Below are 17,466 nucleotides of genomic sequence, written 5' to 3'. Positions count from 1 at the left end.
TATATATATATAGTTTCTTGACATTTTTTCCCAATTTTTTTTAATAGCAATGAGACGATTTAAAATTTCGCCCATACAAAAACATTAAAATGGAGCACACAAATATTTAAATAAATGAGGAAAAAGCTTCAACTTGAAGATTGAAAAGCAGAAATTATCTAAATAATATTTTCCTTGTAAATAAATAACTTTAAATGTACATTACTGTATGTAATTGTTTTACTGTAAACAGAGGAACGGAATCAGAAATTTAAAAAAATAAAATAAAATAAGAAGAGTTTATGTGATTCACTAAGTAATAATTTGTTACTCACTAATCATTAATTAATTAAGTTTGTGACATTTTAAACAAAATAATGGATCTGTATATCATAACGTATTTAGCATCTTTGATATAGTGTTGTAATGTTGGAGATAATGTATTGTGCAGTGATGGAATTAGCTAATGCATTGTATTTCAGAGGGAATTTGCAATGAGTGCAATAGAATGAACTTCACTACAGTCTGTACTGTCCGATGAACGGTACATGACATTTAGTTGCTGCACTAATGACGGAGGTGTGACAGGCACAGCCCTGAATATAGTGTGTCTCTTGTAGGAGGGGCATGTGTGGACGCCCTTCAAAAAGCTCCCCCTCTGACCTGCTCGCTCCCACTCAGCCAGGCTAGTTGAGCACAGCGGAGCACAGCAAGCCCCTCTGGACATCATGGCATTTACACAGGACCCCAACTTCCAAAAACTGCAGGACTGGTACACAGCCCATGCCCTGAATCTCAACTTGAGGCATATGTTTGAGTCTGACAAGGAGAGATTCAACAAGCTCAGGTATGCATCATATTAAAACTTTTGCATTTGCGAAAATGCACCACAGGACAGGGTGTAGATAGTTTGCATGTACAGAAATTAGATGTATTTGTTTAGTGTGAGTTTGCCATTTTCATAATCTGCAGTAAAGTTCACATGAAAGTGCTGCAGATGCATTCCTGCTACGCAACTGTGCTGCCTTATTACATAACACTGAAAACTAAATGTCAAACCACCGGTCAAGCACAGAATCATACTGTTTGTTGGTAATTTTTCATTAATTTTTTTATCAGTCAGGAAATGTCACAATTGTTGCTGTTCCAGTCACTAATATCTTTCTCTGTTTGGGCAGCCTGTGCATGAAAACCGAGGATGGAGACATTCTTCTGGATTATTCCAAGAATCTCCTCACTGAGGAAGTCATGAAGATGTTGGTCGATCTGGTACTTTAGCTTCCATCTCCGTTATCTGTCCCTTTTTAAATGCTAAAGTAGATTTGCATCATAGCTCCTTCGCAATACAAGCAGATCAAAGGCTGATGCAGGCAGCTGTAAAATGGGAATCCCATCAGTCCTTGCAGCAAGCCATTAGTGAGGATTCATGATTGTTCTTGAGGCAAAATATGTGTTTCTTTGTGGACACGAATTGAATGTATTGTCTGGAGGGATTAATCATCAATTTGAATCATAACCATTATATTTCATCTCATAAGCTAACATTTGTTGTCTTTTCCAGGCCAAGTCAAGAGGCGTTGAGGCTGCCAGAGAGAAGATGTTCACTGGAGAGAAGATCAACTTCACTGAGGTGTTCATTGTTGACCACGTGTCAGCTGTAACTTGATTTATGGCAGCATTAACTTGGACACAAGTTTTGGGCTCGTTTAAAGATGAACACTGAATTCAGTGAATGCAACATCTCACTAATTTCCTTGCCAAAAGTGAAAGTGCCAAACAGAACTGAGTATCTCTATGTGTTTTGATTCCTTGTGCTTTGGACATGAAGGGCCGCGCTGTGCTCCATGTGGCTCTGAGGAACCGCTCAAACACTCCCATCATGGTTAATGGCAAGGATGTGATGCCGGACGTCAACAAAGTTCTGGAGAAGATGAAGGGCTTCTGCCATGTGAGTGAAATGCAGCGACAGATGGATGCAAAAGCACAAAAAGCTGTTAAACTGGAGGTTACACCTTTCACAGTATGAGTTTAGCAATGCTGCTCGTGGAGGTTTTTGTTGTAGTAAAATCTGGTTCATGTTTACAATGATTGTGTTTGCCTGTTGCAGAGAGTTCGCAGTGGTGAGTGGAAGGGCTACACAGGCAAGGCCATCACGGATGTTGTCAACATCGGCATCGGAGGATCTGACCTTGTGAGTGCAATCTCTGGAAAGACTTTGATGCAGTCTATTTTGCAAAATTCACAGTCATACACATTGACTCCTGTGAGCTTCCCAGTACAGCCACAGTCTTAAGTGAACTTGAACTTGAGTTGATTTGCCTTGCAGGGCCCCCTGATGGTGACCGAGGCCCTGAAAAATTACTCAAAGGGTGGTCCGCGTGTGTGGTTTGTGTCCAATATCGATGGAACGCACATCGCCAAAACCCTGGCACAGCTGAACTCTGAGACAACCCTCTTCATCATCGCATCCAAGGTAAGCTGGTTTACACAGAGCAGACCGAACATCTCACATTTTAATAACAAAAAACAACAACATATAATTCATAATTATGTTTACACAATCAGTTTGTACAAAATTTTTCATAAACTGGCTGTAAATTAAAGGTCCACTGTGAAGGATTTAGTGCCATCTAGCGGTGAGGTTGCTGAATCAAAACTTTCCCTGTTTGCAAAGCTTATAGAAAAAGCTACGGTGGCCGGTGCGAATGGCCCTATCTAGAGTCAGTGTTTGGTTTGTCTGTGCTAAGCTGCTGTTGAGCAACATGGCGGAGTGCGTAGGAGAAGACCCATTACTTACGGACATGAATTGCACTCATTAACATAATAAAAACACAACAATTCTTATTTTCAGTGATTATAAACTAGTAAAAACATAGTAATGAATGTTATATACAATTCCTACCAAAAAAGATGCTCCTAAACCCTACACACTGAACCTTTAAGTTTCTATTTAGGCAAATAAATCTCATATTGCTGCACACTATGAGGTGCTTTTTCCAGGAAAAGCGACAGCTGAAATATAAACAGTTATTTAGACTTTTTCTTTTGCCAGTAGATCACTATCATATGTTTAACTGCATTATATGTGAATACTTATCTATGTATTTTGTATATCAAATTTTCCTTTTATAGACATTCACCACCCAAGAGACCATAACTAACGCTGAGTCGGCCAAAGAATGGTTCCTTGAACATGCCAAGGATGTGAGTACACAGCAGCCTCAGACAACAGCAGCATTTTCTTAGTTTGCTGACTGATGTCCTTTAATTATATCCTCTCTGTTTCAACAGGCAGCTGCTGTTGCCAAGCACTTTGTGGCCCTTTCCACAAATGGAGTAAGTCACAAAACATTACTTTGCTAGTTAAATGTTCTCTCTCTGTTCCACATATCTGATCCTAACTGTCCTGCTTTTCTCTGTCTCTCACTCAGCCCAAAGTGAAGGACTTTGGCATCGACACAGAAAACATGTTTGAGTTCTGGGATGTAAGTGCTCTTTTTAAGCCTGTGTACATCAGGTCCTGTCTTCATCCACAGACTGTGATGGGGGCCGTAGGCAGCAGCTATAAATAAGCTAGGCTTTTGACCTGTGAAGTAGGTGTTACGGGTGCTCTGGCCAGCAGCTGCTGGGTAATCAGAAGCGCCTCTCTTCAGACCCAGTTATTATTGGTAGCGACCTTCTCTCTGCAGAGGTTACTGTAAAGGCTGGGTGGCATCAAAGGTCAGCGAGCTACATTTAGTTACATTGTTGGTATTTAAAGGGGTAACAGCTATGAAATGGTGTTCAAGTCATAGGGGAAAAAATGGCTGTTTTGCATTTGTTACATTTACAGAGTAGACAATATCTGTCCCTAAGAGAGAGAAGAAAACTTTACCAATGGGACAGGACTTGTGCAAAATATCAAAGGCTAAATTATGAAGCACTAAGTCAACTGCAAGGCTCACATTAATTTTTATTAAGGATATAAATATTTTTGATGTCAGTGTGCAGGTAATGCATCATAAATATGTGTAGCTTATGGTTAATTACATCGATGCTGCTCTTAAAGTTACCAGCAACTTGTTTGCAAAGCATCTCATTCATTATAATATACACATTTTGCAAAGGAGTTTTGTATACGGGATGGATATATTTTCAGTATTTTTTTTCTTTCAGTGGGTTGGTGGTCGTTTCTCCTTGTGGTCTGCAATTGGAATGGCCATTGCCCTGCACATTGGTATGTACAGTGACAACACTTTTTTGTGTTTTTTTTACATTAGAAAATTTCTGACTTTGGTGCCTTCCTTATTGTCAAAAGAGATTCTGTGGTAGCGGTGATGCACACATCATCCCTCTAGTTATTATAGTGACACAACAACTGTCATGATAAGTGGCTCTGTGAGGTTTTACTTGATGCTAACGATGAATTCTGACAAGTTCATAAATCTGCTAAAATGCTGATGTTTACCAGCACGTTAACCATAGGAGCAACGTGTAGCATGCTAACATTGCTAATTAGCACCAGTCACAAAGTACAGCTGAGGCTTGTGGTAAGCCCATTCATTTTGCAAGTATTTAGTCGTTGACCAAATAATTGGATCAGATTGATGCTGGATGAGAAGTCAAGAGATCACCAAACTTATTGCATATCATCCCAAGGGGGACTTAACTGTGTACAACAAGTTTCACGGCATGCTCTGAATGTTGCATACATCCGGACTGAAGCGGTGGACAGTCTTACTGACCAATATAGAGCAATTCTACACACATTTGCTTTAGTAAATAAATAGGCTGATATTGGTGAAGAAAACACTGAAAACACAAGATTCTAAAACAATCATTTAAACTGTTCAAACAGTTTAATCAATCATTTATTATGTTAGTTAACCTTTCTGTCACATATTCTCCTCCATCAGGCTATGACAACTATGAGAAGCTTCTCTCAGGAGCTCATTGGATGGTAGGTACTTCTCCAACACCTTCAGGTCTCCACCTGTCGAAAAACTATTCTTATTCAACTACCCAGCCTTCCTGGAGAAAACAAGCACAGCATATGGATGTAAATTATCATCCCTCCATCTCATGCAGGATAACCATTTCCGCACTGCTCCTCTGGAAAAGAACGCTCCCGTTCTGCTGGCTCTGCTGGGCATCTGGTACATCAACTTCTTCCACGCTGAGACCCACGCCATGCTACCCTATGACCAGTACATGCACCGCTTCACTGCCTACTTCCAACAGGTCTGCCCCCACAATGCCGCAGGCCTCACAGATCTCTTTTGATCTAAGAGTATGCATGCTGATATTACCACGTGATTGACAAAGCAACTCTGTGCCTGTGTTAGTGTTCCACACATCCATCGGAGAGAACAATTTTGACCAGTTTTTGTAATCTAGGGTGACATGGAGTCAAATGGAAAGTACATCACTAACCACGGAGCACGTGTGAACTACCACACTGGGCCGATTGTGTGGGGAGAGCCTGGAACCAATGGACAGCATGCCTTCTACCAGCTCATCCATCAAGGTAACGTCACCAAAGATCAGACTTTACCAATCAAGTATTCTGTTGCAAACATTGCAAACATTGCTGGTTGCTTAGCCTCATGTGTCCGTGGGTTACTTGTGTGTATAAATGTGTCACTAATGCAGTCCAACTGTGTTCAACTCAGGAACACGCATGGTGCCTTCTGACTTCCTGATCCCAGCTCAGTCACAGCATCCCATTCGAGACAACCTTCACCACAAGGTAAAACTTGTGTGAGAGGAGTCTAAAGCAGTGCGTTGACTGGATGCAAACCAGTAGTGTGGTCAAGATTATGTATGCTGACATGATGAAGTTCCTCCCCTCCGTTGTTTAGATTATACCCGTCGAAATGACAATTTTGTGTCCTTGTTGTTGGTCAGTTAGTGTGATCAAGTATCGGTTGAACCCTAGGATGCTGCAAACATTTCCTTTTACAGTTTTATGACAGTTTATTTATACACAGTATTAATTCAATACTGTTATACAGTTTTCACATTCCCTAAATTATGCCACAGAGGGCAAAACATCCTCTTATGATCGCTGAGGAATTTTGAACCTAAAATCGTGAAATAGTGATCTAAGCTACCACGGCAGCAATGTGCAATCAGCGTGTGTATTAATTACTTGGAAAACCTGATGAATACATACTTTTGAGAGATCATCCTTAAAGGTCAGACTTCCACAGAGCTATAAGCCCTTGGCTGTCTGCCAGGTGTAATTAAATATATATTCTTAGACAGATACATGCAGCCAAAACTACATTCATAGCAGCCAATACACTGCATTTCTTAAAGTCAATATGTCAGCGTATTAAAGTACCACTTACTGTAAAACACACATTGTACCGTGCTGTATGTGAGGGTGTGTTTGTTTGATGTGGCTTGCAGATCCTTGTAGCTAACTTCCTGGCACAGACAGAAGCTCTGATGAGGGGTAAGACCACAGAGGAAGCAAAGAAGGAGCTGGAGGCCAGCGGCCTGAGTGGAGAAGCTCTGGAGAAAATCCTGCCACACAAAGTAAGTCAAGTCAGGAAAAAACACTGAATATAGAGAGTGAATGCTCTGTGCTTAGCAGCTCTCATAACAATGACAATAAAACTTAAAACCTGGATTTGAGTGAAAGGGGCAGTCAACTCATGTTACTGACACATACTGAAGTGTGTACCATGATGTGAGTAAGAAACTAGAAGACGTAGTGCCCCCCAGTGACCATGAATAAACATAGCTATAAAAATACTTAATGGGAGCATTTGTGATCATAGCATGCATTAAACTGGACAGTGTTGATTTTTTTTTCCTGTTTAATGCAGGTATTCCAAGGAAACAGGCCAACCAACTCAATCATCTTCAAGAAACTGAGCCCATACACACTTGGAGCACTTATAGGTGAGACCAAACAATATTCGTCGTGACTTTCAGCCATTGATGACACTAAAATGAAGCCAGTGAATGAAATGGTGCAATGCTGTTATTGCCCATGTCTGTACAGGTTGTTTGTTCATTTATTTATTTATTTTATTTGGATCTCTTTTAGCTCAAGGTTAGTCTCCCAAGAGTCCACATAAATGTCATAATAAAAACATTTTCACATGTACTATACAGCACACACCTATACATTACATAATCACATGGTTATAGATACCTGCAAACCCACTCAGTTAGATATAAATATTCATATAGCTACACAAACATTTCGTATTCACAAACACATGATTATCTAAACTAAAACTCACATCCTGAGTTCTGTTACATTATATTATATTATTATGCTTCTTTGTGTAACCTCTTTAGTCAAACTGAACTGAAAACAAACAAACCACTTCTCCTCTGTAGTCATTTTCTTTGGCTGGAAGTGATGATTATTCTGTCTTGTTTTACAGCAATGTATGAGCACAAGATCTTCGTCCAGGGTGTAATGTGGGAGATCAACAGTTTTGACCAGTGGGGGTAAGACAGTTAACTAAACATATAGATTATACACATACAGTTGATAAACTTCTAATTGTATTGAACAGCGCTCATTCTTTCAGCCTATCATCATTACATACTCATGCCATTTAGCCAAGATTTGTTTCTGTAAAAAAATACAGAACTCTATTTAAAATTTTTACTGCAGTTTTCAAACTTTCCAAAAAATATAAAACATGTCAGGATGTATTTTGGAGAAATGTGTGTAAAGTGATCTACAAGCCACTTAGAATATTTCCTGAATGTGATGGAGTGGTGCAGTCATAAAACATCTTGGGTATGAATATTTCACTCAGTGTAAGCATCAGAAAGCTTAAATGAAGAGCAGAATATGAGGACTTTAAAGGGACGGTTTGCCTCAAAGTCAAAAGTACATATTTTGCCTCTGACCTGTAGTGCTGTTTATCAATCTAGATTGTTTTGTTGTGAGTTCCCAAGTGTTGCAGATATCAGGTGTAGAAATGTGTGCCTTCTCTTAGATATAATGGAATTAGATGGCACTCAGCTTGTGGTGCTCAATGCAACAAAAAGTACATTAGGAAAACGCAACAGCAGTGTCTCTTTCCAGAAATCACGACCTCTTACTCAAGAAAATCCCCAGACCTTGTTGTGAGCAGTTTTAGGGAGTTTTTTTCCCACTGAACATTACCCATCAAACATATCACCTTGGAATAAGTAGCCAGTTTACCTGAGCGAGCTAATGTTAAAGCTCAGCAGAGGGAAACGCCATCGACATTTACATCTGACACTGTCAAAAACACGAGCCTCTCGTCCATGAGTAGATGCATGCTTCCATCTGCTCAGTGATACAGTTATGCAGTTGTAGTTCAATAGAAAGAAAATAGTTCACACATGAAACCGTTCACAACAAGGTCTGTGAATTATCTTCAGTAACCAGGTCATGATTTTTATTATTTATTTATTTTGGCAATTTGAGCACCACAAGCCATCAAGTGCCATCTAGTTCTATTATATTGGAGAGACAGCAGACATCTCTATGTCTCCAACACTCAGAAACTCACACTAAAACAATCTAAATTGATAAATTGCACTAAAGGTAAGAAGAAAAACATATGTTTTTGATTTTGGGGTGGACTGTCCCTTTTAAAGAAATAAAAAGGGCCCAGTACTATATTCAAATGCATAATAAATAATAAAGTAAAAGAGGACACTGGATGAAGGAGTTAATAAGACAGTGTATCAGGGACTTGGTGAAAAAGAACATTACATTTTCATCATGCATAAGGATTACTGAAAAGAATTGACAACCTGCATTAAACCCTGTTTTTCTTCTATTTTGATACAAATCTGCCCCTCAGCTGGGAAGTCATCTCTTAAATGAGCATTTTGGAAAGATTGTGACATATGGGTATAAAGTGTTTCAAAACTTTACAGTGTTAATGTGTCTGGAATGATCTGTTTTCCATTAAACATGAAACCCTTCACATGTCCTTCTCCACATCACTGGATCCATCACCCCTTTGTGTTTGTGTCCTGTCTGCATTATTAGAGTGGAACTGGGCAAACAGCTCGCCAAGAAGATCGAGGCAGAGCTCAAGGACACCACAGAGGTCCACTCCCACGACTCCTCCACCAACGGACTCATCAACTTCCTCAAGAAAAACTTTGCCTGAGTCAGACCCCTCCCCGACAACTTCTACTTTTCTCCACATCATAATGTGTGAGCTTAATGAGCTGCATGGACAGGAGACTCACAGAGGCAGCTGGTCACTCCCACGCAGGCGAGCTGAAGCACTCTGTATGTTTTTACTCTCAGTATGGATATTGTGACTGTTACAGTGCTGTCTTTTCTATGTTTGTTCGTCCACCACTGTGAGGGGGGTAAGCTTTTTCGTATTAGGGTAGTGGAAGGCAGAGTGAAAAGTGCTCTCACTGTCTCACCACTGTCACCAGAAATGTAATTTCTGGAATAAACATCTTTGCACAATGTCAGTTTCAGTGTCAGTCAAATGTAAAAGATAAATGCGCACTAACAGCAGCTGTTCACCGTGCTCCTGTGTACAAATACTGTAATAATATGTATCCAAGATCTGCTAGAGACTAACATGCTCGCCACTAGATGGCGTCAGAGTGCCAGATTATATTACAGGGAGCAACTCAACCACCCAGTAATCTACCATTTATTCAGTGGAACAAAGGGTCAAAGGTCAGTCCATCTGCACTGCTCCTCCCCACAAATCCCCAGAGGACACAGCATCCATTTAGAAAGAAAAACAAACAGCTGGACTAAACAGCATCTGGACTGAAAACCGGTCCTCACTGGCACCACATTTAAACATCATTAAACTTCATTTGCTTAATGTTTCAGTCAAACGCCTGCACAAAATGTGCCTTTGATTTTCTCCTAAAAGCATCCAATCACATATAGTGAATTCATGGTGGACAACATCTCCCACAACACATGATGTGATGCTATACACCACGATGCACTAAACAAGATAAAGTATATTTCACTGTGCTGCTCTCCTCATACTCACTGCTGGGTACAATTACAGAGTGTGTATGAGGACAAACAGCAAGGAAAAAAAAAACCTAGACCCCCAGACACTAGTGGGTTTTCAATGCTGTTGCCAGGCAACAATACTTTACTTCAAATCTAACTTGTCGTTTTTATCTGCTGCTCTGAAACAGGATACAGAAGAAAGTGAGTTTGACTGAGGATAGAAAACCTCGCTATGGAGCAAATTATTGGTAGAATGCCATTCAGTTTCTCATGTCCAAAAAAAAAGAAGAATTTGTATGTGTCATTGATTATTCCAGAGAACTTCTCACAAATTTGCAAATGGGGTCACATTTCTGAAAAGGCAATATCGTGCTGTTATGCCTTGTTGTTCTACCTATAAATGATCGTGGAATGGGGGACAGAGTTGTCTCGCCTTTAATCCGCCACAAGAGGTAGTAACAGCGCTGAAACAATGTCTGTATTACACGACAGCCGGCAGGACAGGATCCCAAACGGCACAGGTGTATTGTTTTCATGATATGTAATGTGTGTGACCAGCTGTGGGAGATTTTAAAAGCAGCTGTTAGCAGTTAGCGGCTAACTCAAAGAAGAAGAACAGCGGCCCAAAATTTGCACAAATTGTAAAAACAATGAGATGCGGGAGCTCCTTACTCTCTGAGCAGAGGACGATATCAGCCAGCATATAATGGAGACTGTAAATGATTGGTATTCTATGTATTGGTATTGTTTAGCGCTGCTGACGCACATGTTTTATGTCACACTAGAGGCTAACCTTATCGTGTTGTATGTCACGCTCTTTACACCTCTTGATTGCGGGATGCATGATGCAGGATGCAGGATGCAGGGTGCTGGATACTGGATGCTGGATGTACGATGCAGGATGCATCGTTTGGTTCTTTGTAAAAATGCAAAGGATGAATGATAAGGGACTTCGTAGCAGCCCTTTAGAGAACCCCAGTAATGAATCCTAAAACCCGGAAATGAACCAGCTTTTAAACACCGCCGGTTCCCTGCTACCAGTCTTTTTAATGTGTTTTTGGTTAGAAGTCTGAAATTAGGTCTGTGGTTAACGCAAGCTTAAGAGAGCTTTCATATTTTGCTCTACAACATCCCACTCACAAACCTTGAAGCTTTTATTTGTCTTAAAAGAAAATTATTGCTAACAAGTGGCTAAATGGGACTACAAAACATCATCATGCTAAACTACACCAAACACAGCTTTACAGCCTCTTAGTGGTGGCAATGTGACCGTAGTGTATTTCATTTAAGCCTAGCAATGGCTTTTTCATTCTGGCAATTACATTTTGGCTTCAAAAATTCTGAAAGTGGTGCTCATTTGTGAAAATTCGCTTGCTGAGCAAAATGTGTAAGTCTTATTAACGTTAGTTTAACACAGAGCTTATTTCATGATCAAAATCCAATGGAAAAATCCCATAGACTTTTTGACAAGGCAATCAGGGCAATGCCAGGTTGGCCTACAGAAAAACGTCATCCCTGGGGCGCTCTATTCTCTGTAGTCTCAATTAGCCACTTGTTAGCAACCACCTTTTCAGGACACATTAAAGCTTTAATATTTACTATTGGGGTACTTTGACATATTTTATATAACAGAACAAAACATGACAATGTCTTAACCTTGTGCTAACCACAGACCTTATTCCGGGCATCTAAAATCGTGTAAAACCCACTGACTTGGACACAAGGGAAATGTCAGTAAATACCCCACTTTTAAACTTTGAAGCTTTTATATGTCTTAAAAAAGACAATTAAGTGGATAAATGAGACTACAGAACATCATTACATCAAGCCACACAACAGCTTTACAGCCTCGTAGTGGGGGCAGCACTGCAGTAGTGAAATTTGTTTATAACTTAGCATTAGATTTTTACTTCTGCTGATTACATTTAAGCTTCAAAAATCATAAAAGTAATGGTAATTTGTGAAGATTATCTTGCTGAACAATATGTTTAAGTATTATTTGTTTGCCATAATAATAATAATAATCCAAAATCCAATGGAAAAATCCCATAGGCTTTTGACAAGGGAACCAGGGTTGCCCTACAGAAAAAACATCATCCCTGGGCACTCTATAGCCAGGTCTCTATGCAAAAGAGGCTATGGATACACACACACAGCTGTTGATATGAGCTGCAACCCACTGCTGAGTTATTACAATCTATTTCAGCCAGGTGCAGTAGGTTAAAAAAAACAAGCAGCAAGTCAACATGAGGAAATAAGTGATTAGGCCCCGGCTTAGTTCATCTGAGAGCAGAATCAAATAGCAGCATGAAAGCATGAACAAGGTTCTGTGTGCGTTCCTGAGATGTTTGTTGAACAATGGCGCTTCATACCCTCACATTCCACTTCATGCTTTATTGGTTGGCCCTGTCAGTCATTTTTTTTCTCTCTCCGGCCTGTTGAAGAGCTGGCCCCCTCTCACTCGATCAGGGTCTCAACCTGCCCCAGTGCGGTGGTTGCCACGGCGACATCACCCCCTGCCACTTTCGACCGTGCAGTCCCAAGTTCATGGCGGTGTCAAACGAATGGTGGAAGTTTGAGATTCTTCTGAACGGACTAGCAACACCAGCAAGCTTTCCTGCTGTAGCTCACTGAAACATCTTCAGAGAGGCATGTTCTCCACGCATTTGTATTCATCATGAGTAACAGTGCTGGAAGCAGTTGGAGGGTCAGCATCCTTGCATGTAAACAAGCTCGAAAAATTCGGCCTCAGGGGAGAGGAGCGGCCTGCAGATCCGCAGCCAGCTTTAATTCTCGCTTGAACTTCGCTGGAATGCTTTTAATGTGCATGACCATCCTGCCCTGCCAGGAACCTTTGGGGGATATTTTCTCTTGGGCTTATTCCTGCAAACACATGACACCCATCCACCCAACACACCACACTTCCCAATTTCAAACCCAGTCCTTCTCTAGTTCCCAGTCCAGTCTGAGGATGCCAGTGACAGCAGTGACACACAAACCCTGCAGGCTCTAAAAAGAAATAGCCATCAAGTCAAGCCCAGCTTCATTTTTCCCACGACTACTGGAGTTATATAAAGATTAACTTAAGTGCGTGGGCAGAGCTTGTCATGCTGCAGCATAGGAAGCCAGCAGCAGTCCCATGAGGCTGCAGGGGGCTCCAGCTGACCCCTTGTTGCTCTGGCTTCATGTCCACTGCACCTAAATAAGTTTCTTCAGATCCCTATAAACTGGATCCATTTTCAAATGCATTGCTGTTAGGTTCCACATGGACAACACAACACACTGAACCCCCTAACCCTTAAAAACCCAAGAACAATATCATCTAAGTTCACTGATCTTGCACTGTTACACATTTATGTGACCATATGGTGAAGGGAGAAACAAAGTAATGCAGCTCTAACCTTACAAATAATAACTTAAAAACTAATTTAATTAAGTCATTTTCTTCTTCACTGCAAAACCAGACAGCTGGGTTCGTTTGTTTGTCTTCCTGGAATGCCTTATCTGGTTATCTCTGTAGATTTTTGTCACCACTGCTTGTCCTGAATCCATAGAAATACAGATATACTGTCCAACATCTAGCTCCTATTCAGCATCACAATGTGTGAGCCTTCAAAAAAAAAAGAAAAACTCCCACGCTGATTTCAGCCTCCGTTAGTCTTTTGGAGATACAGTATATCACAATCTTCACAGTGACAGTGACAGTTGGTATCTCACATTTTTTAGACTGAGGCTGTTTCTGATTGTGATGACATGTGTGGTGACAAGCAGGCACAACTATCTGCAGATTGTCACTGGCAGTAGAGGATCAATCCTTTTAACCTTCACAGTGGTTTAAGGATGTTTCATGTAAGTGACTCAGCTCAGCATTATGAAAAAAAGTTATTTTTTTCTCCAAAGGGCAATAGAAATGTATTCAGTCTTTAGAATCAGTGACGCATCACCTCTGCACATTGTTAACAAAACAATGTTTTTTTATGGGATTAAGGTGCAGTTTAAATTTAGCAACTTAATCGTACAGTAAGAAGTGGACCACACAATGCTGCACTTAAATCACAAAGGGAAATGCTCCTTTTTATACTTAAGCAAGTTAATATTGACTCCATTTTTGGGACCATTGTTTTGAATTTGCCACGTTAATGATATACCGTCAGCAGTGACATCTAAAAAAAGAAGAAAAAAAACCAATAAGGACATTGAATGAGACAAATAATCTGTGACAAAACTCAGAATCCTCTGTCTACTCTATTGCCTCATAGTGCTTCTAATGGCATTACCACATGTGAATGAAAACAATCAATCAGAGCTGAGGACTTTCTAAGCAACATTAGCTGCAATATTAGCTGCAACAAGCATAGTTTTGACTTGTCGTAGAAGGATAAGCACATTAGTTAATAATAACTTTAATGATGTCTGTGTTCAGTTCAAGTGGTCCAGTGATAGTTACATTATGCAAGCATGCACAGTACCAGGGCTGCAGTCTGATAGTCAAAAAATGATGTCATAAGTGCGAAACAATTGTCCTCAACCTCGATGAAAAACATCACGAGGTCAAGGAAGGACGTTAAGGAGATTTCAAAGGGTCTTAATAGGACAAGACAACCACGGTGCTAAAACAATCCCACTGCACTTACACGAGGCTTCATAATTATGCAACGGCAGGTTTTATTTAAGTGTTGCTGCTGCTAGAGATTGTGGGATGGCACTATCTCAAGTCCTTTCATAAAAGGATGGCACAGCAAACTCTGCGCTAATGGAGACGAGAAAGGAAGTATGAAAGCAGCATTTAGAGAATTCAAACAGCTCTTGTCATGGCCGCCACTTAGATACTTTTATTCAGTTGGAAACCTTACGAAGCAAAACGACTCTTTGATCGCAGCCCAGGAACCTGGAATCAAAGCAGCTAAATGAAATTCAGCCATCGTTACTTTCATTATATACACCTGCGCTTTTACTACTCTGACATGTCAAAATGTCTGCTGTGAAAAAGGCTCCTCTTTACCACAACTGTTGGACGTCAAACTACATCGTGGGTGTGCACCACATTGTGACAAGAAAGAAGAATGAAGACGATGCGTTTGGCTATGCGTCATTGTTTTGCAATTGAGTTTTCCAGATGTACACTATGAGCAGCAATGTGTATGCATTTATTTGGACAGTTTTATGTGTAAAAATCTAATCACCACAGTTATCTCCAAAGGCTTGATAGCATAAGGGTTAAGTGAAAAAAATATGCTGCAGTGACTGCTTGATTTCAGCTGTAAAGAGTGTATCACAACACATTTTGACTTATTCAAAATAAATGATTTGTGAGGTGAATCACTACAATCCAGTATTTTCTAAGTACGAAGTTCGATTCTCTGTAAGTGGGAACTCTAAATATTCTTACTCTGCCACTGATGCAGCTTCACACATAAAATATATCACCTTACTTCAGGATTTTTCCTTGAGAGAGAGCTAACAGTACTTGTTAAGAAAATCAAGTGTAATAGCTTTCATAAACTAAATCACTGAATCGTGTATCTTTCTGTGACAGAGAGCAAACTTTTAATTAAAAATGGCGTGCTGGATTACTAAAAAAAAAAGCTGCTGTGTTGTGTGGGAAGAATGAGACAAGGGTAGCAAATGATAGGCTGATTTTTTTTTTGTTACAGGAAGGGGACAAAGTGTTAGTAACCAAAGATTCAGACTGTATGAGGTAATCCTGTGGTGAGCATATTTTCACTCATTTCCTGGCAGTGGAGGGACCGGTGTGCTCCAGTGGGAAGGTGTTCTTTTGTCCACTGTAACAGAGCTCACCTCACAGCAGATCCCCTGGGGCTCCGCTACCTCTGCGCACACACACACACACACACACACACACACACACACACACACACACACACACACACACACACACACACACACACACACACACACAGAGTTCTCCCCGAGTCACAGGGTGGAACCCTCACACACATAAAGGGTGCTTTGTGCCCCAACTCATGGAGCTGACAACCAACACCGGAGAGCTCCTCACACTGAACACCACTGTTTAGCTAACAGGAGAGCTCAGTCAGAGGGCAGACTGCGCTTTAATGTACACCCACACAAAATGTAGCTACATATCCAACTATCTCTGTATCAGTGGCTTATAAATGCATCTGTAGATGCTGTAATTGAAATTTAGGACACAAGGGGTAAAGAGAGTGTGCATATTCTGAATTTTCAAGTTTTATCCCCAGGGCAGGTGCAGGAACTGTGGTGGTCCCCGTCCCTCATTTTCCCTTTTTCGTTTCTTGTTAAAAGATATACAGTCTTTTGTGAGCCTGACTCTCAAACATGTATTTCCCCAAAGTGAAAATAGAGGATGACTCGATTTCATTCTTACCCTCATGGGGACTGAGTCAGGCAGCAGTAATTTAGCAACTGAGCAGGGACTTTTGCTGAAACCCACCCACTCACCTGCAGGATCTCCAGAGATGACAGCAGCACTGCCTGTGTCATGCTCCTGTATCTTTATAACCAACCCCACACGGGGGGCATCATTAATAACTTTTAAAGCTGCTATTATCATTTTTTCAGTTCATATGCTTCAAATAGTAAACCATTAGAGTGCCAGGCTGTGTCTCAGGAGGAAGAGTTCACCACATGACATGCCACAACACTGGGGGCAGGATGTTATTAAGCCAGAGTGGTGCAGGAATGACATTTTTCTGTAGGCCATCAAAAAGCCTATTGGATTGTTCATTATTGCAAAAAATAAACTCACCACCACTAAAGGTTTGTGAATAGAGGATGTTTAATGTCCCAAACATGGAGAACCCCACTAATTAAGTTAAGTCCTAAAACCTGGAAATGAATTAGCATTACAGCACCTCCGGTTCCCTTGTCTCAAAGTCAATGGGGTTTTTAATGAGTTTTTGGTTAGAAGCCTGAAATAAGGTCTGTGGTTAACGCAAGCTGAAGAGACTTTCCCATTTTGTTTTTTTGACATAAAATAAGTCAGTAAATATCCCGCTCACAAACCTTGAAGCTTTCATTTGTCTTAAAAGAAAATGGCTGCTAACATGTGGCTTAATGAGACTACAAAATGTCATCATGCTAAACTACACCAAACACAGCTTTACAGCCTCTTAGTGGTGGCAATGCGACTTAAGTGTATTTCATTTAAGCCTAGCAATGGCTTTTTCATTCTGGCAATTACATTTTGGCTTCAAAAATTCTGAAAGTGGTGCTCATTTGTGAAAATTCGCTTGCTGAGCAAAATGTGTAAGTCTTATTAACGTTAGTTTAACACAGAGCTTATTTCATGATCAAAATCCAATGGAAAAATCCCATAGACTTTTTGACAAGGCAATCAGGGCAATGCCAGGTTGGCCTACAGAAAAACGTCATCCCTGGGGCACTCTACTCTCTGTAGTCTCAATTAGCCACTTGTTAGCAACCACCTTTTTAGGACACATTGGAGCTTAAATATTTACTTTTGGGGTACTCTGACATATTTTATATAAAAGAACAAAACATGACAATGTCTTAACCTTGTGTTAACCACAGACCTTATTCCAGGC

The 17,466-nt window shown here is 40.5% G+C and overlaps 2 protein-coding genes across 2 annotated transcripts in view; one reads left to right on the top strand and one right to left on the bottom strand.

The window, feature by feature from the left end:
* garre1 (granule associated Rac and RHOG effector 1) overlaps positions 1–17,466 on the bottom strand; it is a 57,773-nt gene that overhangs the window by 40,059 nt on the left and 248 nt on the right. The window lies entirely within an intron of this gene.
* gpib (glucose-6-phosphate isomerase b) lies at positions 639–9,400 on the top strand. Its single transcript, XM_042486189.2, has 18 exons — positions 639–826; positions 1,158–1,248; positions 1,541–1,609; positions 1,808–1,927; positions 2,087–2,170; positions 2,306–2,452; positions 3,112–3,183; positions 3,271–3,315; positions 3,411–3,464; positions 4,135–4,195; positions 4,875–4,918; positions 5,047–5,199; positions 5,356–5,485; positions 5,631–5,707; positions 6,373–6,501; positions 6,795–6,870; positions 7,365–7,431; positions 8,963–9,400. The coding sequence occupies exons 1-18, from the start codon at positions 708–710 to the stop codon at positions 9,084–9,086; spliced, it is 1,662 nt and encodes a 553-aa protein (XP_042342123.1). The 5' UTR covers positions 639–707; the 3' UTR covers positions 9,087–9,400.

The sequence above is a fragment of the Plectropomus leopardus genome, chromosome 1, assembly GCF_026936395.1.
Source record: "Plectropomus leopardus strain MGB_pleo_1.0 chromosome 1, ASM2693639v1, whole genome shotgun sequence".
Lineage (NCBI taxonomy): Eukaryota > Metazoa > Chordata > Actinopteri > Perciformes > Serranidae > Plectropomus > Plectropomus leopardus.
Note: the sequence above shows the minus strand (reverse complement) of the source record. Positions and strands in the feature narration are given on the sequence as shown.

What these genes read in the sequence shown, in the direction of transcription:
- gpib (XM_042486189.2), top strand. Translation starts at nt 708, where the DNA reads ATGGCATTTACACAGGACCCCAACTTCCAAAAACTGCAGGACTGGTAC. An exon ending in TCCTTGAACATGCCAAGGAT is followed by an intron (nt 3,184 to 3,270) that starts GTGAGTACACAG and finishes CTGTTTCAACAG; the next exon opens with GCAGCTGCTGTTGCCAAGCA. An exon ending in TCACTGCCTACTTCCAACAG is followed by an intron (nt 5,200 to 5,355) that starts GTCTGCCCCCAC and finishes TTTGTAATCTAG; the next exon opens with GGTGACATGGAGTCAAATGG.